Source organism: Microsporum canis, genomic scaffold (genome assembly GCF_000151145.1).
Source record: "Microsporum canis CBS 113480 supercont1.9 genomic scaffold, whole genome shotgun sequence".
Taxonomy (NCBI): Eukaryota; Fungi; Ascomycota; class Eurotiomycetes; order Onygenales; family Arthrodermataceae; genus Microsporum; species Microsporum canis.
Window position 1 is genome coordinate 208,983 of NW_003299161.1, and position 22,508 is coordinate 231,490.

General features: G+C 50.8%; 10 protein-coding genes across 10 annotated transcripts; 6 read left to right on the forward strand and 4 right to left on the reverse strand.

Moving 5' to 3' along the window:
* Positions 1–758: 758 nt before the first annotated feature.
* Positions 759–2,287, forward strand: MCYG_08540 (O-methyltransferase; the record flags this gene model as incomplete). The annotated part of the gene is made up of 3 exons (XM_002842663.1): positions 759–1,076; positions 1,187–1,651; positions 1,745–2,287. 3 exons carry the CDS (start codon positions 759–761, stop codon positions 2,285–2,287), a joined length of 1,326 nt encoding a protein of 441 aa, XP_002842709.1.
* Positions 2,288–2,504: 217 nt separating this feature from the next.
* Positions 2,505–4,296, reverse strand: MCYG_08541 (major facilitator superfamily transporter; the record flags this gene model as incomplete). The annotated part of the gene is made up of 3 exons (XM_002842664.1): positions 2,505–3,522; positions 3,581–4,014; positions 4,117–4,296. The coding sequence occupies 3 exons, from the start codon at positions 4,294–4,296 to the stop codon at positions 2,505–2,507; spliced, it is 1,632 nt and encodes a 543-aa protein (XP_002842710.1).
* Positions 4,297–4,629: 333 nt separating this feature from the next.
* MCYG_08542 (C6 transcription factor domain-containing protein) lies at positions 4,630–6,803 on the forward strand (the record flags this gene model as incomplete). The annotated part of the gene is made up of 4 exons (XM_002842665.1): positions 4,630–4,997; positions 5,056–5,083; positions 5,141–5,587; positions 5,649–6,803. The coding sequence occupies 4 exons, from the start codon at positions 4,630–4,632 to the stop codon at positions 6,801–6,803; spliced, it is 1,998 nt and encodes a 665-aa protein (XP_002842711.1).
* Positions 6,804–7,249: 446 nt separating this feature from the next.
* MCYG_08543 (FAD binding domain-containing protein) lies at positions 7,250–8,751 on the forward strand (the record flags this gene model as incomplete). The annotated part of the gene is made up of 2 exons (XM_002842666.1): positions 7,250–8,204; positions 8,270–8,751. 2 exons carry the CDS (start codon positions 7,250–7,252, stop codon positions 8,749–8,751), a joined length of 1,437 nt encoding a protein of 478 aa, XP_002842712.1.
* A 141-nt stretch (positions 8,752–8,892) lies between these two features.
* Positions 8,893–9,375, reverse strand: MCYG_08544 (uncharacterized protein; the record flags this gene model as incomplete). Its single annotated transcript, XM_002842667.1, has 1 exon — positions 8,893–9,375. The coding sequence occupies one exon, from the start codon at positions 9,373–9,375 to the stop codon at positions 8,893–8,895; it is 483 nt and encodes a 160-aa protein (XP_002842713.1).
* Positions 9,376–12,096: 2,721 nt separating this feature from the next.
* Positions 12,097–13,889, reverse strand: MCYG_08545 (conserved hypothetical protein; the record flags this gene model as incomplete). The annotated part of the gene is made up of 3 exons (XM_002842668.1): positions 12,097–12,817; positions 12,871–13,641; positions 13,696–13,889. 3 exons carry the CDS (start codon positions 13,887–13,889, stop codon positions 12,097–12,099), a joined length of 1,686 nt encoding a protein of 561 aa, XP_002842714.1.
* Positions 13,890–15,550: 1,661 nt separating this feature from the next.
* On the forward strand, positions 15,551–16,728 carry MCYG_08546 (uncharacterized protein; the record flags this gene model as incomplete). The annotated part of the gene is made up of 3 exons (XM_002842669.1): positions 15,551–15,758; positions 16,179–16,548; positions 16,611–16,728. The coding sequence occupies 3 exons, from the start codon at positions 15,551–15,553 to the stop codon at positions 16,726–16,728; spliced, it is 696 nt and encodes a 231-aa protein (XP_002842715.1).
* A 549-nt stretch (positions 16,729–17,277) lies between these two features.
* Positions 17,278–18,369, forward strand: MCYG_08547 (hydroxysteroid dehydrogenase; the record flags this gene model as incomplete). The annotated part of the gene is made up of 1 exon (XM_002842670.1): positions 17,278–18,369. One exon carries the CDS (start codon positions 17,278–17,280, stop codon positions 18,367–18,369), a length of 1,092 nt encoding a protein of 363 aa, XP_002842716.1.
* Positions 18,370–18,937: 568 nt separating this feature from the next.
* MCYG_08548 (2-oxoisovalerate dehydrogenase subunit beta) lies at positions 18,938–20,184 on the forward strand (the record flags this gene model as incomplete). The annotated part of the gene is made up of 2 exons (XM_002842671.1): positions 18,938–20,069; positions 20,147–20,184. The coding sequence occupies 2 exons, from the start codon at positions 18,938–18,940 to the stop codon at positions 20,182–20,184; spliced, it is 1,170 nt and encodes a 389-aa protein (XP_002842717.1).
* Positions 20,185–21,447: 1,263 nt separating this feature from the next.
* Positions 21,448–22,328, reverse strand: MCYG_08549 (uncharacterized protein; the record flags this gene model as incomplete). Its single annotated transcript, XM_002842672.1, has 3 exons — positions 21,448–21,997; positions 22,138–22,159; positions 22,286–22,328. 3 exons carry the CDS (start codon positions 22,326–22,328, stop codon positions 21,448–21,450), a joined length of 615 nt encoding a protein of 204 aa, XP_002842718.1.
* Positions 22,329–22,508: the final 180 nt, after the last annotated feature.

Below are 22,508 nucleotides of genomic sequence, written 5' to 3' on the forward strand. Positions count from 1 at the left end.
TAAAATGACTTGAGCTCGCGATATGGACAAACGGGTGGTAGTGATGGCAATGCTGGGGAAAAACCGTCAAGCATGAGGTAGTTATTTCCTCGATGATATAACTACCCTAGGAAAGTATGACAGAGCTGGGACCGGGCTTCGCATCGGGCTCGGGCTTGGGGATCGGGATAGTAAGCCCGATAAGTATTAATCAACGCTGGTTCCCCGAGCGCCCTCGGTATAGTGTATCATCAGTGCATTACGATCGGTAAACGGGATAAGCTAGCTTCAACCCCCGAGTACACTCCGTGATACGATTCACAGTTTAAGCATATGCAAGCAGCGGGACAGTGGCTTTTTTCTTTACCATGGAGATGACAACATTGGCATACATGCAGCTTTTATGGTTTCGTGGCTGAAGCTGAGGCATGCACTAGAGTAGATTGAAATATACGAATAGCGATAATAAATAGAAAACATGCACATTGTAGTCCTACCCAGACATTTCTCCTCAAATGGGTGATGAAATAAAGCTATGTCCGACCAAATGAAACCGAGTAAGCCGTAGAAACCGGGTAAGGATTATCGGCGTAAAGGCTCGTACTCTGCCAGACGACTGGTTTATCTTGTTGGCGGTTGTTGTACTTAAGATGCCGTTCTATGTGGATGACCATTTCGTAGTAATCCTCACCATCGTTTATTTGTTTAAACTGCTTTGATACTTATCACAACTTCATTTTATCTATACTATTCATCGTATATTTAAGTCAAAAATCGCAATGTCCTCTTCAACTTCCACAGCAACTGTGGAGCAAACAACACCCGTAGTCACTGGGACAAATGGAGTACATACTAAAACGACAACGCTGGAAGCGCTCGCCTCGCAAGTGCAAGAAAATGCTAGAATTGTGAGCGACTTCTTGCGCTCTTGTGGACATGAGGGTCCATCTTTTGAACGAGATTCTCCAACTATGTTACTTCCATCTTCTGCGCTGCCTGATATAAGTGCGGCAATACAGGCTATAATGGGAGCAGCGCTTCAAATGTTTCATTTAGCTGCTGGTCCTAGCGAATACTTGCCAAATTTAGCCGTTGGAGTGAGTGGCCGTATATATATATACCTTGAGAAGACCAAGGGTTGAATAACTGACCTGTGACCCCATAGTATCAACAAATCGCTTGCCTCCGCTGGCTTACCCATTTCAAGATCTTCCACCTGGTGCCTCTCGATTCACCGATTGCGTATCCCTCCCTTGCGGCCGCAGCGGGAGTTTCAGTCAAACAGCTCAAAACAGTTACTCGAATGGCCATGACCAATTACCTGTTCTGTGAACCAGAGCCAAACACCGTCGCCCACACAGCAACATCGGCGCTCATTGCATCTGATGCCAGCTTCCATGACTGGGCATCGTTCATGTGCGAGGCCTCCGTTCCCATGGCATCCAAATTGGTCGAAGCCACTGAAAAATGGACTGATAGCGAGGAGAAGAATCAGACGGCATATAATGTTGCTTTTGACACTGATCTGCCCTTCTTTGATCACCTCAAGACCCAGCCTGACAAGACACGGCAATTTGCTAACTACATGAAGAATGTGCAGAAGAGTGGCGGCACGGGGATGCACTATCTGATTGAAGGGTTTGACTGGGCGAGCCTGGGAAAAGGGACCGTTGTCGATATATGTGTACCTCTAGATACCTACTTCCTTCCCATATATATATATATGCCTATGAGATGAGCTTACGCCCCTGTTTGCGACATCTAGGTTGGCGGCTCCAGTGGAGCTGCGAGTATTTCCCTGGCCACGAGATTTCCAGATCTCAACTTCGTCGTGCAAGATTTACCGGAGAACGCTGCGGACGGGCAAGAATTCCTGGCATCACCAGAACAACAGGAGAAGCTGAGCAGAAGCGTTACTTCACGCATCTTCTTTAATGGTCATGGCTTCTTCCAGCCCCAGCAATTCCAGGGCGCAGATGTGTATCTTCTCCGTATGATCCTACACGACTGGCCAAAGAAAGAAGCCGTCAAAATCTTGCAGAACATCCTCCCTGCCCTCAAGGATACATCACGAATCATAATTATGGATACCGTTCTGCCACAGCCAGGCTCGATCCCGACCGCACAGGAACGTCTGCTCCGGGCCAGAGATATGACCATGTTGGAGGCGTTTAACAGTTTGGAGAGAGATTTAGAGGACTGGAAACAGTTGCTAGCATCTGTAGATGAAAGACTAACTTTAAAGAGTGTAGTTCAGCCCGTGGGAAGCGTCCTGTCGGTTCTTGAGGTTACTTTCGCGCATCACTGAGATGTATATCTACTCGTCTATATATTTATGGAACTATATATTGAAGCTAATACTACCACCTCAAGCTATACTTGGGCAACACAACCAAAACTACTCTAATATAGGGTGTCATAAAAATGGATTAGATGCTCGGATATGATCTGAGAGGAGAAGGTGTATTACTATCTTATATGTAAACTGCAATTTTAATTCACATCTATCCTACGCATGCCATAAATTATGCCTCTGGGCCTGGAGATTTGCCTTTCTTCTTGATGGTGCGCCACTCCATGCCGAGGGTAGGAAGGATCATCAAACAGGAGACAGCAAGAGAGACGATAAACGACCTCCTTAAGCTGTCGTTGTAAAGGGGTAGAACCTCGGGCAGCTTGTCGGCGGGCACCACTTTGCCGAGATCCTTTGCTCCATTGGCCAGCACCTTTGCTACATCTAGGCCAGGGACCAGAGACAAGTTGGATGCGAGAGCGTTGGCGAATAACGACTGACTGATGGCGACGAAAAGGGCACCGCCGAGAGACTGCGCGAAGAACATGAGAGAGACTCCGGTCGAAAGGTCCTTCATGCCGAGGACAGTCTGGGCAGCCAGACTGGGTTGCTGTAGGCCTGTTCCGATACCGAAACCGAACAGGACCTGGTAACCGATCCAGGCAGAGTGGCCGGTATCAACTTTGAAGGTGGTCGTCAGGCCAGCACCGACTGACATGAGAACCGTGGCGACGTACATCCAGGGAACATAGTGTCCGGTAGCGGTGATGATGCCGCCAGAGAGTATAGATCCGACGACGAGGGAGAGGACCATGGGGATGGTATCGATGCCCGACTGGACGGCAGTGGTGCCCTTGACCGCCTGGAACCAGATGGGGAGGGCATAGAGCATGGAGATGAGGCCTCCACCGACGCAGGTAGCGAACCCGGTTCCGCAGGCGATGCTGCGCTGGCAGAAGATGCGAGGTGGAACGGTAGCATCTTCCTGTCGCCAGATCTGGACGGCCACAAAGGCGATCATCAGGACCCCAGACACGACGAAGAGGGCGATAATGCGGCCGCTGTTCCATGGATACGAGGTACCACCCAGCTGAAGAGCCAGCAGGAAGCAGGTTGCCGAGGGGAGGAAGAGAACGCTGCCGATGGGGTCCAGCCGGTTGACCTGGGTCTTCCAAGAAACAGACTCCTTCTTGGACCGAACAGACAGTAAGAAGACGAGAACTGCCAGAGTTGCTCCTCCAATGGGCAAACTAAGAAGTGATTTAGCAAGCTGTATCATCTTGTGTATAGGTGTATAGGCTAAAATACTTGATATAGAAGCACCATCTCCAGGTGACTCTGTCAGTGAATGCACCGCCCATGAGAGGCCCGATGATGGAGGAGATGCCAAAGATGGACCCCATCATCCCGACGTAGATCGGCCGTTTCCTCAGGGGGACAACCTGGGCGATAACGACGGTGGTGCCAGAGAAGATGCCGGCTGAGCCAGTTCCTGCAATGGCACGGCCAACGATGAAAACGGTCGAGTTGGGCGCAGCGCCGCAGAGGGCAGAGCCGACCTCGAAGATGACGATGGCGCTGAGCAGGACCGTCTTGGTCGAGTAGAAGGTATACACCTTTCCCCAGGACAGCTGGGTGGCGCAGCTGGTGATGAGATAGGCGCTGGCATACCAGTTGATATCGTCCAGCGCGTGGAACTGGTTTGCTATCTCGGGCACAGCCGTCGCAATAATCGTTCGATCCTACTGTTGTTCAGCATACAACCATCTAAGTAACATATATATGCATATATCATGCATGAGAAGGGGAGATACCAGAGCAACGAGGAAAAGGGACATCAGGACGGCCACCATGATGATGACCAGACGGGCGCCGCCGGTCGTGTAGCTGCCATCGTCTTCTTCTTCGTCTTCTTCCTCTGCCTTTTTCTCCCGTGTTTTGTCTTCTGCAGGCTGCGAGCTGACATCTGAAGACTCTTTCTTCTCTACCTCCGGAGAAGCAGCAGGCTGGTCGGCGTCCTTCATCTTTGCTGCTGATGTTGTTGCTGTCGATTTGAATCTGTCGAGGAGAAAAGCGCCATCTTCACCTGGACGGCCATGAAATACTTATATTTGAACAAGATCAACAGTCTTCCATCACAGCATCAATCGAACCGGGACCGTCCCTGGTTTCTTTTCTTTTTATTGCTTTCTTTTTCTTTGTCTTTGCTTTTTCCGGGACCGAAAGATGCAGAGTTAGACATCCATCACAGGAGGTCTTCGTATTGTCAGGCCGAACGGCACCGAGTACGATATAAGATATCAAATACCATACAGGCCTTCGATGTGATATCTGGATCCAGTACGATAGACTAGGATATGGCAGAGATGCATCCAGCCTACCCGCGCATCACCCGCAACCACTCGTGCTTCTCCTGCCAGCAGCGCAAGGTGAGATGCGACGGCCAGCAGCCATGCTCGTCCTGCCGCAGAAACGGGACAGACTGCGTGCCAGGAAGACGGACGAAGCCGTCGATGCAGCGGCGAGAGACCAAGGCTGCTGTGGCGGCCAGCGAGCGTCTGATGCGCCGGTTGCGCTGCTGCGAGGAAGCGCTGAGAGCCCATGGGATCCAGGTCGACGACGAGCAGACGGGCGAGTCCGCCTCTAGAGAGCTTCTGCTGCCCTCACCGGCGCCTCCGCAGGGGCAGATGATAGTAAAGTCGACAGACTCGCGTTATGTTGAGAAGTAAGGCGCCCCCTTTGCTGTGTCCGTCCCTTTGGCTGGCGCTGACCGGGAGCTATAGTTGGCTGTGGAAGGGCCTAACGGACGAGGTATATACACCCTATATCTATTACGTCTGTAGTTATGATCTAAGAGACAGTTGATAGCTGCAAGGTCCAGAATATCTGGACCGAGAAGAGGAAGAGTCGCAGTTTGATACTGCACAGAGCCAGCCCCTGAGCATCTTTGACGGCCGCCTCGTCGAGATTCAGGCGCTCCATCCGCCTGCGCCGCAGCTCTTCCAGCTGTGGCAGATCTACTTGAACAACGTGAACCCGATAGTCAAGCTGTTTCACTCGCAGACGGTGCAGCGGATGGTCCTCGACGCGGCCGCAGACCTGGGGAACGTCTCCCGCGGCACGGAGGCCCTGCTCTTTGCCATCTACACATCCGCAGTCACCTCGACGGACGAAGAGACCTGCCAGAGACTGCTGGCCGAGTCCAGGGCTGCCCTCATCAGCCGCTTCTCCAAGGCGGCCAAGCAGGCCTTGACAAACGCCGAGTTCCTCAGGTCGACCAACATCCTCACCCTGCAGGCTCTCACTCTATATCTGGTACGTTTCGTCCTCTACAACCGCTATAGAACAGTTGCTAACTTAGTTGATATATGGCTAGCTGGCGACACGCCATACGTATGAGCCACATACGCTCTGGCTGTTTACTGGGATTGCGTCTCGCACGGCCAGGGCCATGGGCCTGCACCGCGAGGCCAGCCTCAGAGGCTTCTCCGTCTTCGAGCAGGAGAACCGCCGACGGCTCTGGTGGCAGATCCTCATCCTCGACAGCCGGTCCGCCCAGCTGTCCGGTGTGGCCGTGAGCCCGGACTCGTATCTCTTCTGGGACACCAAGTGCCCGCTCAACCTGAACGACAGCGACCTTGTCCCGTCCATGCGAGAGCTGCCGGCCGAGTACGATGGGCCGACAGAGATGCTCTTCTGTCGCATCCGGTTCGAGGTCGGCGAGTGTATGCGCAAGCTCAAGGCCCTGGAGCATCGCCATGGCGGCCAGGGCGGTGCGGCGCGCATGGCAGAGGAGAGCCAGCTCATCGACGAGCTGGAGGCCTGTCTGGAGCAGCGTTATCTCAAAAAGTGCGATCCCTCCATCCCCTTCCACCTCCTGGCCATCTATCTCGGCCGCTCTTCGGTCTGCCAGATGCGTCTGTCTACCCATAACCGCCAACGATACTCCGATCAGGGGCCTGCCGCCCTCACCCAGGCGGAAAAGGACCATGTCTTCAGCCTGGGCCTCGATATAATCGGATACGACAACCTTGCATGCTCTAACCGGTCCCTCCAGCCGTACCGCTGGCACATAGCCATGGCCTTCCCCTTCGAGGCCCTCATCCTCGTCCTGACAGAGCTATTGGCCCGCTTCGAGGGAGACCAGGTAAAACAGGCCTGGGAGAAGGTCAACCAGCTCTACCTCGACCACCCAGAGCTCACCACGGGCGCGAGATCCAACACCCTCGTCTGCGCCCTGGTTGGCCTGACGACCAGAGCATGGGACAAGCTCGTCTCCATGACCCAGAACCAGCATCTTCTCCAGCAGGCCGTCGAGCCGCCATCGATCACCAGGCTCCGCAACCTCCGCAGGGCGCCCTCCCAGCCCCCATCTGTATCCCCAATGGCTGACCCCCCCGCCGGGGATGTTGGCGGAGATCTCGTCGTGGCTGGTGCTGATGCCATGATTCCCTCTCCCGTGGATGTATCGCAAGTCGATTGGACTTACTGGCAGGCTCTGATCGACGGAGAGGGTTCCTTTCAACGGTGACCATCATTTGTATCTATCATCAACCAATCACTGCCCTGGCGCTCCCCGAAGCTTAAGTAGTTAAGTTACTAGTTACTGCAGCTAGTTCATTAGGAGGACTTTTATAAACTACCATCTAATTCCAACATGTAACCAACAATGGCAAAGCGGCCTCTTTGTCCACTTCTTTATCCCGATATATCCACTTGCTAATCATCGGTGCATGCAACAAGGCCGTCATATTACTGCATACCGTGTAATATACATAGCAGCCCGAGGCCCGATTAACTGTATCGACCCCGGCTGCTCCGAAGATGCTCTCGGGACCGAAAACGCTTGCGCCTCCCTTAACCTGGATGCTTCCAAGTTCTTACGTAGATGTACTATATATACATCTATAGCAGCATCCTCAACGTTCCCATGAGTTCAAAGATTAGAACTAGACACAAGCAACGATCTGTTCCAAGATGACTTCCTCTGCTCCCTTTTCCGCCACGGCTGAACATCGCCAGGAACCAACCCCGTTCGACCCGGCCGTCGACGCCCAGGGGTCAGAACCCATCGTCCAGACGCTCCAGTCGCTGGACAGCACCTTGAAACTATACACTCGCGCCTCGCCACACTACGGGTCCCTGCGTGGATGCTTCAACAAGGCCATCGCTGCAGAGCCACTGGTGATCTGCCGGCCTGTTTCTGTCGAGCAAGTACAGCTGATCGTCCGCACGGTCGGTGACCTGCCGGATGGCCCACCGCTCGCAGTGCGTGGCGCTGGCCACGATGTCTGGGGCCGTGGGTGCATTGCCGACAGTGTGACTATCGATGTGCGGGAGCTGGACGGACAGACGCTGGCCGAAGACAAGCAGTCTGTGTCCATCGGTGGAGGAGTCCTGTCAGGCAACCTGGTCGGCTTCCTCAACACCCACGGCCTCTGCACGTCCAACGGTACGGCCGGAAACGTTGGCTGGACAGGCTGGGCTATCTGGGGCGGATACGGCCCATTCAACGACTTCGTCGGTCTGGGTGTGGACAACATCCTCTCTGCCAGGGTCGTGCTGGCAGACGGTAGGCTGGTCGAGGCCAAAGCTGGTTCAGACCTGCTCTGGGCTATCCGTGGAGCAGGAGGCAACTTCGGCGTTATCGTGGAGACGACCGTCAAGGTGTACCGGATGCCCGTCATCCTAGCCGGTTTTATCGTGTACAAGTGGGAGGAGAGCGAGCAGGCGTTGCACCGGGTCCAGGAACTGCTCGACAAGGGCGTTCCTGATGCCATGGGCATGCAAGTCGGCTTCATGAGAAGTAGAGCCGGGCTGGGCTTGAGCCTGATCTACACCTGGGCCGACTCTGACAGGCTCGACGAGGGCAAGAAATGGCTCGAGGAGGTCAGACAGCTGGCCACCGTCACTATAGATACCATATCCGAGAGTAAGTCTCCCTCTTTTCGTCTGTACAGTTTCGTCGATTTGCTAAACTGAATTGACTTTGTTTAGCTACCTTCAAGGACTTCCAGGCAATCACTACAAAGCCTGTCAGAGAGCCTGTCAACGTCTGCACACGTTCCGTCTCGATCCCTCGGTTTACCCCTGAGACCATCGCCGTCCTGCTCAAGTACTCAGAAGCCATTCCTGAGGGCGGCCGGTACAACATCGTCTCTCACGTCGGCCACGGCAAGGGCATACAACCCAACAAGGAATCATGCTTCGGCACACGCGAGCCGCATATCCTCTTCCACATCAATGCACCCGTATCTGACGAGGCCGGTAGCATGACGGACGCCCAGGGCTGGGTCGACGGTCTGATGGCGGATATCAAGGGTACGGGACAGGCGCTCAAACCGGCGTATGTTAGCTTCATGGGCGAGGACGAAGCGACGCACGAGAGCTTCGGACAGAACTGGGAGCGGCTGCAGGCCTTGAAGCGCGATATGGACCAGAAGAACCTTTTCAAGTTTGCACAACCGAAGCTGAGTTAGAGCATAGATCGCAAGAAATATCTTGAAAAGAGGAACATACACACTGATAATGACAAGAAAATCGTTGATTAACTAGTTAATATCTTCTTTTTTTTTTTTTTTTTTTTCATTATGCTTATTTTCTGCTGATACTTGGCTGCTTCAACTCAGATGCTCCCTTGCAGCCCGAATGGCTGCTCGCAGACGGCTACGTAGGAATGCTTCCAGTGCCAGATGTAGCTTGTCCTCGCTATCCTCGTTAGTGAGAGCGTTTGAACCATACTTAGATGGCCCATCATTGCGACCACAGTAGGTCCGCGCAAAGGCATCAATGACCTCTTTCACTTTAGTCAGCTCGGTCTGGATCAGTTGAGCTACCATGCGCTCCGAATGTTCATGGTCTAGAGCATATGCTCCCATGCGAATAGAAGGGATAGACACCCAGTCAAAGAAAGGAGACGATGATGTACTGGAGCTCGTGGTGGCGGCAGTTGATCCGCATGAGGCGCCGCTCGATGATATCAAATCGTTGGCACTGGTCGAATCGTTACTACCGCTACGTTCTAAGCTGCACCATGCCTTCTGAATGATACACCATATGCAGCATGTAGAACAACTATACTCCATACTAGTTGTCGATTGCATTGTCAATGCACAAAAAGAGACGTACATGCGTATGATTGCCATTGATACCAAATTAATCCCTCTAATCTCTTGTCCGCAAGAGTAGATCATACCAACTATGTGTCAAGGGTTTAATGCAGTGTGCGCCTTTGCCAAGTAGCTAGCTGTGGTAATAATAATAGCTAAGAGACTCAGCATTATAGCCGCACATGTGTCTGGGAAAACGGTGGCACATACACACGATAGAAAAGTCAATACTCCCGCTCCCTGAAAACGCTGCCAGCTTCTCCTATGGTAGCTCTTGGCGATGTATGTACATATATACCCTGGCCAAAACTAGCTTTAGACTGGTGGGGCCGCGGTTGGGCCGCTTAAGCTTACTCCACCGCTCAGGGGTTGCCCAGTCTTGGCATTTGGGTGCTCCGTGCTAGCGGGGTTATTATGGAGCACTGATGAACGATAATATCTGTGATGCTTTAGAAGAGTTCAGGTAGGTAAAATAGTATGAAGTATAGGCGATATAGTAGACGGCTAAACTGAGAGTAGCTGGGAGAGCAATGTGGTAATCATACCCTTTTAAATCGGCCTACCATACGTTTAACTGCGTTGCCTACGACCTGCATGGAGCACAGCGGTTTCTCGTATCTTGATACTATCAAAAAGGAGCAAAACAAGCCCAATTTTTACCATACTATCTAAGGAACGGATCATGTAAAGAGTTCAGGAGAATGTATAGCTGCGTAGGGCGTACCATACGCCTGTACGTCATCGCCCGCGAAGCCAGTCAGCTTCCAGAAAAATATAAGAAACATTATTTTATTTTATTTAACCAGGAAAACAGCCACAAAACACTGACAAAGTCAAGCTGGAGTTCTCCCATTTTCCTAATTTAGTCTAAGGCCGTCGAGAATGCTGTTAGGCAGTTCATGTCCCTCGAATGCAAACGCAACAGGGGGGAGGGGGGGAAGTAGCAGGGAGAGCAGCGTTCCGGAGAGTGCTAGACAGCATTCTGGGCTTCGTTGGCTGCCCAATGACCCCCATCAGCAACAGCTATCAAGACCATCACCCGCTCTTGTCAGTCTGGGTAGCAATCGAGAAAGGCGTATTGCAGCTGGCTACTACTTTTTGAGCCTGGCATTGATTCTGGGCTCTTCTATCCAATGATCTCACTGAATCTTGCTTAGTCTAGCCGAGATAGTAGTTATGGCATATGATAGGGCCAATGCGCCACACGATTTAAACCAATCATATGGGTGTCTTCATATGGGATTGCCCAGCAATCACTGTCCGACAGCAGTTAGCTGGTTTTCAGGAGACTAGCCAGGCAATTCCATGACTACATACTGGGAAATGCTTCAAAACTAAGTAATAAGACTGCAAGAGTTAGCTACTGGTTGGATACTGCAGTAGCCAGCCGCAAGGTCCTGACGGAACTACCGACCACGAAGTAGAGAAATAACTAACGGCTAGCTACAAGCCCATAAGTGGCCGCCATTAAACTTGCTAGTACGACGTACAGAATAAGCTGAATCCTACAAGCCAGGGCACCGGTTCTCTTCAAACTAGAAAGTAACCAACCACTTGGCCTATGAAAAGAGAAAGGTGACCGTTTAAGCCCACTGAATACCTCGGAGAGCTAACTAGCCTAGCCAGCAGGTTCAGTGCCCGTCGAGCTACGTGAGCATGAAAACTCGACATATTACTGAAATCTGGGCACAAGAACCCCCAACGACGGACCTGAAGCTTCCACTACTACTGTAGTGGTAATCCGGGGCTCTTTCGCCTGGATCGCTTGTGAAATACATGTCCAAATACCCGGATGTGACTGCATTACAAGGGATGGGGTAGTTTGGGATGATATATCAAATAAAAGCTGCGTACAACTTCGGGATTACTTCATCTGTATGCCCCTACATTTTGGGCTACTTGGTTTGCAACGAGTTGCCATTAGGGTGAGGGGGATGACTTCTATGCCGGAGAAGTTGTGTCGAAGGCATTGCCTGCAAGGTCCTGCACCTTGAAAGGTAACACAAACGTGGTCAGAAGGTTGGATCTTGTGGATTATCAGCCTGCTAAAATCTAGTTTAAGGCGAGGGGGCTCGTATGCCCGGCACGGGCAGACCAAATACAACGGCAATGAAGAACAGAGATATATAGCAATTGAACAGGTATTAACAGGTATAATTTACCGCTAATTTTCTTACTTGCAACTAAAATATAACCGGTCCTCGGCTCATAATAGATGCTCGATATGGAGTTTTGGATATTGGATGCCCGTATCTGTTAAGCCGGTCCTTATCCAACGCCCTGTGTGATACATCAAAAAGTCTGTACAATATTTGCCCTGCTATAGACTTGCGGCCGATAGAAACTTAGCAATGGCCGTTCGTCGGGGCCCATACTTGTTACATCAGTTGCATGAATATAGGCAGTTGACAGCCAGGGTTGGGTATGGAGTTTTCACGGCTGTCTTTTGGAAATGTTTCTAATGTTGAAGTGTGGTAGTAAAGCTATCGTATCCATATACTAATATGCCGAATATAGGAACATGACAATAGGTATAGTATATAAGAAGAGGGCGGAGTAAAAACAGTGTACTAACCCAATATATTCATGATACTCTTATGGCTTCATATGCTGGCTGTCAGCGGAAAGAGAGATAGATAATTTGTAACAACATCTAGTGCAGGAAAACAGTAAAAGGACTGCATGCAGTTCGAAGAAAGCCTGGGCTCGAGCTTTTTAGCAAGTTGGACTATCATATTTCATCACTGGGCACATCCTCCTCCGCACCCTAAAGGGGATTTTCTTCAATGGCCTTGCAGGTGTATATCCAAATGTGGTGTAGTCCATGCCCTCTCCAGCCCACGTATCAAGGGGTTCAAAATCAAATACCGAAAGCAACGTGGCTGCTATGTTGAGAATGGCATGGGTAGCAAAGTGACGGCCTGGACATGCGTTATGGCCTATGCCAAAGGGGAAGAATGTGCCATCCAGACCTTTCAATGAGAATTCTGGCTCCTTTCCGGATTCAGGGGGAGGCTTCCCCTCCCTTAATGCCTTTTCGTAGGGACAGACAAGAAACCTTTCAGGCCAGAACTCATCCACAGGGTGTTCCTCTGCCCCTGGCCGCGATTCCCATAGACCTGGGTTATTGTGGACTCCCCACGAAGACGAAAGGGTGACCGACCCTTTGGGAAACATGTATTTTCCTACCTGATAGTCCTGGCGGACGGTACGTGCCGTAAAGCTAGTTACTTGAGTCCGTAGGACCTCGTGATATGTAGATTGAAGAAAAGGGTTTTTTGCAAGGACATATGTATCGAAGCGTGGAAGGGTATCGCCTGTTTGCGGAGGAAGCCTTGCACTATCAAAGGCTTTCATACAGCGCTCCCGTAGGCTAGGAGAATCGAGAATCCTTTGGACCAGCCAGAAGCCAACAGGAATAAGGTTGTCGTTGCACCTAAGACAGATTTAGTGTATGTAAAGCTCATCAGGTCAGGGTAGTATACTTACGCCCAAAGGATACCCAAATCAGCTCCAGCGCGTGCTTGGTCATTTGAGTATTCTGGGAACCTGCTATACATGGCGTCTCTATCACGCATGATTTTGAATCCCCAGATATCATTCCAAAGCAAAGAATCTGGGTAAGGTTTGTCCCTAGAGGCCCAGACAGCGTTTCTCTTCCATTCAATAAGAGCTTTAATACATCTATCACGGGCCTTGACCCCTTCTACCTTAAATAACGGAGCAATACCTATGTTGAGGTAATGGATATTGAGATCAAAAGTCCAGAAGTCGTCAACAAAGTCCGGGTTCTTTCCAATCAAGCAAGGTCCACAGAGCGCATTCATCATTGCTGTAGACGTTAGGGTTTGAAGAAAGTAAAACAGGTCTGGAAACTCGGTCCATTGTTCATCAACCTCGCTAGAGAGAATCAGTTTCTCCATGAATTTGGTAAACATCTGAACAAATGTATGTAGACCGGATGGGGACGCCAGTAGATTAAAGGTAGTCTCGTGCTGCATTCGAACAATACGCCTTTCTGGTGGTAAAGTGCTACCAGGCAGTGGTCGCGGCGCAGAGCCAGAGACATCATTCCCCAACACATCGGCTGCGCTCTTGGGAAGATCAAGGACCTTCAAAGCAAACTGACCCCGCAGACCACCTTCAGAGAAAATGTGCGGCTTGTTGGCAATCTTTCGGACAATTTCAGGAGAATTAATGAGAAAGAGGTCAGTCCCACAGATGTTGAAATGTATGGGGGTGGTAGTTTTGCGATAAGGCCTTGGGAGCTATTAGTTCGGGCTCATTAAACTGTGTTTAGGGATGGATACTTACTCAAACATGGAGAATAAGTTCACTCCTCCACGGAGGAACGACAGGGAATGGCCTATGTAAGGTACCTTCGACCAACCCATAGGAGGGGTTTCGCCTGATACCCCTATCCTAAGCCATCTTTGTGCGAGGTATAATAAGTAGATGGGTAGCAAGATGCATAGTGTAGACTCTGTCCACCCAAGACTAGAGAGCATACTGTCAACACTTAGAGGCTTGATGTTCACGCAGATGCTAAGGTAGGGAGCCAAAGGAGACACAAAAAGTTAGTCGGTGACTGTCAATCTGGATATCTTATCCTGCAGCGTACCTTTACGCTTTTAATACAGCATTTTCTTCTCTGCCCATCAAGGCAATCTAGTATCAGCCTGAGCGGATATTACGAGGCAAGGCCGTCCAGGGATGAGAAGAACTAGATGCGAATCAGCTTTATCTGACTTGCATTTTTAGAACAAAAATTACAGCCCCGCAACATGTTAACAACACGAGTGAGGTTAGAGTTGGGTGCTCTATGTATTAGATGATTCGGGGTTGGGAAGGGCTGTAGTTGAACATGGCCCCTCAGATCTGGGTACGCATCACTTTGCAAATCCATGCAGGTTGCACCCAAGCGCTCAGCCTTGTCATCCGGGTTAAGCACGGTGACTAGCGGCTCTATCGGTGAGTTGGGATATAAATATCGAACTCCAGACTGGGGGCTAAAAGGAGAGCAAGACCCTGCATTTCAAACAAACAGAGAGAAAAAGGCAACAAAAATCATCAGTCTTCGTCGCCATGCTCGAACCACTTGCCATGATCCAGCCAACGAGCCATTGGGTGGGTTATCTGCTGGCATACTGCGGTATCCTCTGTCTTGTCCATTACCTGCAGCTAGAGATGGTGAAGGCGCAGAAAGAAACCCCAAAGCCGAAGGGAGAGGAGATGATGATCGAGAGTGAGTATCCTACACTGTCTTTTTCATGCAGTGATTGATGGGATCCCAGGATTCTCCTCATAGAATGTCAAGACCGTGTCTCGGTTATTGGCTTCGTCCACATCTTCTGAAGGATTCACCCCCTGCCATGCAACGTCATGGGTTATTCAACCCTTGATAAACAAGGTTAAGACAAGAGCCTCGTGGAGGAGGAGACAAATAATAATGGAGGGCCCCGGATTTGCAGGCTTTTTTTTTTTTTCGTATGATGATGGTAGCATGTGGCATACCAACTGCCTAGCCATGACTTTGTATGTATGGAACCGCAGTCTCTCTCTGCATGATCGTTTATTATGGCGTATGGAATTTTGGATGAGGGCTGTTTATTGGGGGCGGAAACCAAAGAATCTCCTTCTCATCGAATGCATAATTGTTGATGGTTAGATCTGGCAAGGCTGAGCCCAAGCCGCTCTGAACGTATCAATCGGGATTGGCTTTTTTGCCATGCCATGTAGGGTGACATGGACGTGTGCATGCTGAAAGGCAAGCCAGATATCGATATGACTGGTAGATTCGGAGATGTTCTCCATCAAACACGGCCATAAACAGGGACAAGGGGCGGCCGGTTACCTGCATAGAATATGCAGATGATATATTAAATTGTTTGATAAAGGCTGGAGTAGATGCATATTCGTTCCGACATCCATGAAAATCCAACCTTCATGCCTAAGTGTGCCCCTCCCCCCCAGGCGCAAGGCTGTGACGCCAGAAGAGGTTGCTGCAGAACAGTTCAGGTCGCCCGAGTACCCGAGACGGACGATACAGAAACCCGGAGGTTTCTTTGGGATAGTTATATATATAATCACTTAGTTATAGGTTCGTAAATGCGCTGCTCTTCTTCGACAACTCCCTTACAACTGTCCTTGCGCGTCAACGCTCTTCGCCATGGACTCGCGCGATCTCAGTGCCTGGCAGATGTTGCCTGCAGGGCCTCCGCCGCCAGGAGTCAAGTCGAACTTCGTGGATCCCCCAAGCCTTGCTATGCCGATAGTCATTGTGAATGGGATCTCTCTGGCTCTTATGTTGGCTGCAGTGATAGCCAGGTTCCTTGCAAAGGGCCTGTATTCCAAACTGAGATGGGATTTGTCTGATGGTGAGTTCTTTTTTCTTTTCTTTTTTTATTCATCCCCCAATGAAGGATTCATAATATTTCGACAATATATTTTAACTCTCTGCTAACAGTTGATAACTAAGGCTTCTGTTTGCTGGCAACAGTACGTACATTCACATACGTGCATTGAAGGCAGCCTTGTGGTGCTAACGTCGGTGACTCCAATGTAGATGGGCTCAATAGCCCATTCTATACTGACTATACACAGTGAGTATTCCTCGCAGCTTTTTCTCCCTTCCGGTGCAAAGACTTACCGATATTGATAGATACCACGGTTAACTATGGAAGACATATATGGGATATTCCAGCCCTAAGTCTCACGGAGTCGAGGACAAAAGTTGAACGCCCTTGTCTGCATGAATCCATCGACTATTGACTGACATCTTTCCCAGCAATACGCAGCTGTCGACATTATATACATTGTGACGAGTTTCTTTATCAAGATTTCAATTCTCCTGCTCCTGGAGCAGCTGTTCTATGTCATCAGGCACCTTCGCCAGGTGATTTACATCGGTTTAGCCGTCATATCGACCGTTACCGTCCCCTATCTCACCGTCTCTATCATTCGTGTCTCCCAATGCAATGGTTTCAAGGCTATAGGGATCACGATATGCAACAGCAAAGCTGTGGGCACGACGAACCTCGTCTTTGGGCCGTGGAATGTGCTTAGCGATTTTTACATCCTTGCCATCCCCATCAGTCAGATTCAGCAGCTGAAGATGCCATATAGGAGGAAGATAGGGGTCACGGCCATCTTCCTGACGGGTTTTATGTATGTTCTGACATGTTTGACTCTGCACTCATAAATTAGCCATGCTAAACGAGTCTGTCCAGTGCTTGTTCGATGAGTATAGTCCGGCTGGTTATCATTATAGCCAAGTTCAACAAGAAAGACCCAATATACACTGGCGCCTCTTTGTCTCCCTACAGGTTCGTTGGTCCTTTTACATGAAAAGTAAGACCGTTACTTACTCGTCTGTAGCGCCGTGGAGATGAAGCTGGCAATCATCTGCAGTTGCGTCGTTTACTTTCCTGCTTTCTTCCGACAGAAAAAGAAGCAAGGCTTAGCGTTTCAAGTGGGCTCATCGTCAAGTAGTTAATTGGTAGATGTTAGAATAGCTGGCTATAATATAGTACACACCGTGTAAGGTGGTAAATACTTCTTAGCTGCAGTTACTCAAGATTTGGAGGGAACGGGAACGCCTGCAAGGAAGGCTTTGCAACCTCCCTGACCGAATGACTTTTCCACCCGTACATTTCAACGGGAACTGGGCCCTGGAATCCCAGAGCAGATCAGATCCTTTGTAATATTCACTACATTATGTCGTAACTCGCTGGCTGCAGGGGTCCCCAGGCTCTTTGTTTGGTAGTTGAGCGATATAAATTGCAGCGACTCGCCCGCCTTTCCAGTCTGAAAGACAACCGACACGGCTTCTCTAGCAAATCCCAGCTAGAACGAGATTAAAGTTGACTAGCAACAAGGTCAAGCAAGGTCGAGAGGATGGACCCTGTATTGGTGATTGGAGGCTGCGGCGGGCTGGGTCACACTATTGTCAGGCAGCTGCTAGAGAAAGGAGACGCATCAGACGTGACGGTGTTCGATATCGAGACCAAACGGAACATCGTAGAGGGGGCCAAGTACTTCAAGGGAAGCATTGGTTGCAAGGAAGATGTCCAAAGGGCCCTTGAACGAGTCAAGCCTCGGACCATCTTCCACTCAGCCTCGCCTCTGCTGATGCAGCAGAAGAATACCCAGCGCCTCTACGAGAAGATAAACATCGAAGGCAATCGATATCTACTGGATGCCATCCAGGGCGTGCAAACAGTTCGCGCTCTGGTCTACACATCGAGCTCATCCGTGGTTCACGATGGCTTCTCTGACATCGTGGAGGCCACCGAAGACCTGCCCAGGGTCTTCTACCCAGAGCAGCCGGAGTTCTACTCCCACACCAAAGCGATTGCAGAGGAGATGGTCGTCGCCGCCAACAGGACAAACGGCCTCCTGACGGTCGTCCTGCGCGGCACGACCCTGTTCGGCGAGGGAGACAGCCTCACCATCCCCCGCATGGTCAGCGGCGCAAAGTCAGGCAGGAATAAAATCAGAGTGGGCGACGGGAAGAATCTGTTCGACTTTACGTATCTGGGCAACTGTGCCTACGCCCACATCCTTGCGGCGAAGGCGCTGGTTTCAATCGATCCTGCTGCGCCTCTTCCACCGGCCGATAAACGAATTGACGGCGAGGTTTTTGTGGTCACTAACGACGAACATATACCCTTCTGGGAGTTCGTTTACGCCGTCGGCGATGCGGCCGGATATCCCACCAAGAGAGAAGACATCTGGCAGGTCCCGTCCGCTCTCTTCTTTGCCGTTCTCGTTATAGCTGAGTGGGCTGTCTGGGCCGTGAGCCTGGGTACGAGAGAGTCGAGTCTCAACCGCAAAATGGTCCGCTATCTGTCCATGACCAGAACCTTTGACATCTCGAAGATCAAGACCCGGCTGGGTTATCGACCGCTGGTTGGGCAGCAGGATGCCATCAAGCGCACCGTTGCCGCCTACATGCAAGAGCAGTCCTCGAACAATGCTAATAACTAGTTAATGTGGGCACACTCCTGAAGGCATCCCAACTATCTGTAACATTCCTGACCGTGTCCACTACAAATATCAACACAGACATCTCCGTGATAACATAAATGCTGGTTTGTCGTTCAACTTTTGTATGCAGACGAAAAAAAAGGGGAAACATCGGATAATTAGGTAATCACTTTCAACAGCGACGGATTAATGATATACCGTAATATTCTTACATAATACTTTACTAATCACGGAATATCTATGTACCGTTCCATCCTTATATAAGCTAAGTATCATGTGATATTTATCGGCCACGTGACCCCGGCTAAGCTCGGCCTTCAAGTCCCGCCTTTTGCGATTCGCCCGAAGAGGAAAAAAGCGACTTCAACTTCGGCTTTTTTGTATCTTCGACTTCAACTATAGAAGAAAACAACAACGAAGAGACTGTGAGAGTCGATGCTGCAGGCGACGTTGTGACCGCTGGCCGTCAATTGATCTTATACCCTAGCAGTGGACGAGAAACTACAGGGAGGGCGATACAGATATATACATTACAGATTACAAAGAGGGAGAGAGAGAGAGATACGGCATGGCGACCCGAACGGCTGTAAGACGGCTGCTATCGAGACAGCAACCTGGAAATGCCCGTCTATACTCATCTCACGCGCCTGGCGCGACGATGAACCTGCCCATCAACTACGGGGCGACGCCTCTCCTCCACCACGCACCCTCCTCGCTCGCCTCGAACAAGGAGCTGCCCGCCAACGCCCCGACGAAGCGCCTGAACTTGTACCAGTCCATCAACGCCGCTCTCCGGACGGCCCTTGCGGCAGACGAGCGTGTTCTGCTCTTCGGCGAGGATGTTGCCTTTGGAGGTGTCTTCCGCTGCTCGGTGGACCTGCAGACCGAATTCGGCTCGGAGCGCGTATTCAACACCCCGCTGACAGAGCAAGGTATAGTTGGGTTCGGTATCGGGGCTGCTGCCGAGGGGTTCAAGCCAGTGGCTGAGATCCAGTTTGCCGACTACGTCTTCCCAGCCTTTGATCAGCTCGTCAACGAGGCGGCCAAGTTCAGGTATCGTGAGGCCAACACGGGCGGCCACATCGGAGGGCTGGTCGTCAGGATGCCGTGCGGTGGCGTCGGACACGGTGCTCTGTACCACTCCCAGTCTCCAGAGGCGCTCTTCACCCACGTCCCCGGGCTGCGTGTCATCATGGCTCGCTCGCCCACACAGGCCAAGGGGCTCCTGCTCAATGCCATCCTCCACTGCAATGACCCGGTCATCTTCATGGAGCCCAAGATCCTCTACCGTGCGGCCGTTGAGCACGTCCCCACCGAGTCCTACACCCTCCCGCTCGATAAGGCGGACGTTATTAAGAAGGGTGCCGACGTCACCGTCATCTCCTACGGCCAGCCACTCTACCTGTGCAGCCAGGCCATTGCCGCTGCCGAGAAGGACTTTAAGGGTGCCACCATCGAGCTCATCGATCTTCGCTGCATCTATCCTTGGGACCGCCAGACCGTGCTTGACAGCGTCCGCAAGACCGGCCGTGCCATCGTCGTCCATGAGAGTATGATGAACGCCGGCGTGGGTGCCGAGGTTGCCGCCAGCATCCAGGAGGGCGCCTTCTTGAGCCTCGAGGCCCCCGTCAAGCGTGTCACCGGCTGGGATGTCCACACCGGTCTGATCTACGAACGCTTCAACATGCCAGACGTCACCAGTATGTCCAAGCCTCTTATCCACATTTTAGTGCATCCCCTGTCATACTTCATGCTAACCAATGCTAACCACTTCTAGGAATCTACGACGCCATCAAAGAGACCCTTCACTACTGACTTCCCCCCCTCCATCCCTTTCAACTTTGATCTCTTCTTCCTCACTCATCAAGACATGCATGACTAAGCACATCACATGACAATATCAAGGACCAACGTCGCTTCATCTGCAGTTTTCCCCTTCAATGCGGAACGGCCTCTATTTTCCCTTTAATATTTCTCCAGCGAGGCTTCAGGGAGATACCAGCTGTTCCAGCAGTATAGAGACATCTATCCTTAATGACAGGATGTTTTTCTCGGGCGCAGTTTATGCCAACAGTCTAGATTCTGTTTACCCTTTTGTTACAAAAGAACACCACCATTTTTCTCTCTCTCTTTCTCTCTTTCTTTTTTTACCATGTACAGACCTCGAGTTCGGTTGGACACCCAGCTTTGATCTTTTGATCTCTTGCCAGAAGGACAAGATAGCAATTGTATAGACTGATCTAGAAATAAGAATTTACGTGAGCGTTAGATGTCTGCTGTTTTATATCATCCACAAACAATGACATTATCTAGTCCACCATCTCATTGTTTACTTTGTCTAAGTCTATATCATTCTTCCTTAGATACTAATATGCAGGAACTTGGCAATTACATCAATATCATCTGTCTATATATATCCACCTGCCTACCTATCTATATAGCAATATCAACTGTATCAACTATATCAACTATATCAATTATATCATATATCAACATCTTCCCTCGTAGCCCTCTTTACGTACCTCCTAACATCATCATGTCTTCTAAGCTAGCCCTGTCAAGTCCTGTCAAATCTCACTTGCTGTCCTCCTACCAGCCTGTCCTCTACCAGTCTCCAGGCAGTCCAGAAGCTCCCGCAGACACAAGGTGAGGTGAAAACTCTTCAGGTGAAAACTCTTCACTCTAGCGTCTTCTCTTTGTTCTGTTCACTTCACTTGTCCTGCCCTGCTGGCCTCGAACGGTCTTCGTCTGCCTGTCTGCCTGGGTATAAATATCTGCCTTCCCTCCCTTTTCTCTTCTTCTTCTTCCCCTCTTTCTTTTCTCTGATCAAGTCTTTCTTCTTTACTACCATCTCGCTCCTTGAACGCCCTATCGAGTCGTAGCCTCTTCTCTCTCTTTCTCTCCTCCTCGCTCGATATCACACCATCCACCCCCTTTTTCGATATCGATTCACAAGAAGACTTCCCCCCCCTGAAAGCTCGCAGAAGAGCATTTGCCAAACCAGAGTCGATACCAGCCAATCCAATATCGACTCTGCCCTCTTCGCGCTTTTTCCTGCGTCCTTGACCGTTCCCTACGTCACTGACGCCGTTCCTCGACTCTTCGATCTCGACAACAGCCGGATATTCGCCAACATATCCCCTGTTCCAACCTGGCCCACTCCCTCCCTCTATCAAAGACGCGAGGTCGCAGTGCCTCGTTCGAACAGCCAGAGAACAACGAAGACTCTGAGAAGAAAGAAGTTCGAATCTTTCTCTTTCGTTCTTCTTTGCCGTAGTCCCGCTCTCTCAACGACTCGCTCACCCAAGCAAAACGACTTCTTCCGCCGCTAATACTCGCCAGTATCACCAAACAGTAACGCCATACAAGATGTTGGTCCCATGCCTCTTGTCCCTGCCGGTCATGATGGTAGTTATCTCTACCATCGTCCATGGCATCGAACACCCTGTCGATGCCGACAACGACCTCCTGTTCCTGGCCTGGGAGAATCCTCTGCTTGCGTGGTCGATCGTGGACTACGCGACAATCTGCCCAACGGTTTTCAGCGCCCTCGTCCTCGCTGCATACGCCATGTGCAGCGGTCTCAGCACCGTCAACCTCCTTGTGCGTGTCTCCCGCGGTGTCTTCACTGGCATCGCGGGCTCGTCAATCTGGCACGCACTCGCCAAAGGAGACCTGCTGGGGTTGGTATTCCTCGTCCTGGGGTTTACCTTCGACACGACGTACTCGCTGCTCCGTCCCCAATGGGCTGAACGCATCTACGCCGACCTTGCCATCCATCCGGATGTGCCTGTCGTCGGTGCGGTGCTCGTAAGTCTTTTCCCCTTCTCCTCCCTTTTTTTCCCTCTATTTTTTTCTATTTTTTCTCAATTTCCCCCTTTTTTACACCTTTTTCTATATATTGGCTTATACTGACTTGATATATAGCTTCCGTCCACGTTTATGGTAGCCTGTTTCATTGTGGGCCCATCATTGCTTGCCTTCTGGTCTGGGATGTATGGTGCATTCATGGACAACTCCGGTGTGCAGTCTCGCGGCTGCCATTATCATGGATACACCAGCGTCCCACTCGCGTACCAGAGACAACGCGATGTCGGATTCCAACGTCTCTTTTGCGAGGGAGAGATCGTTGGTTCGAA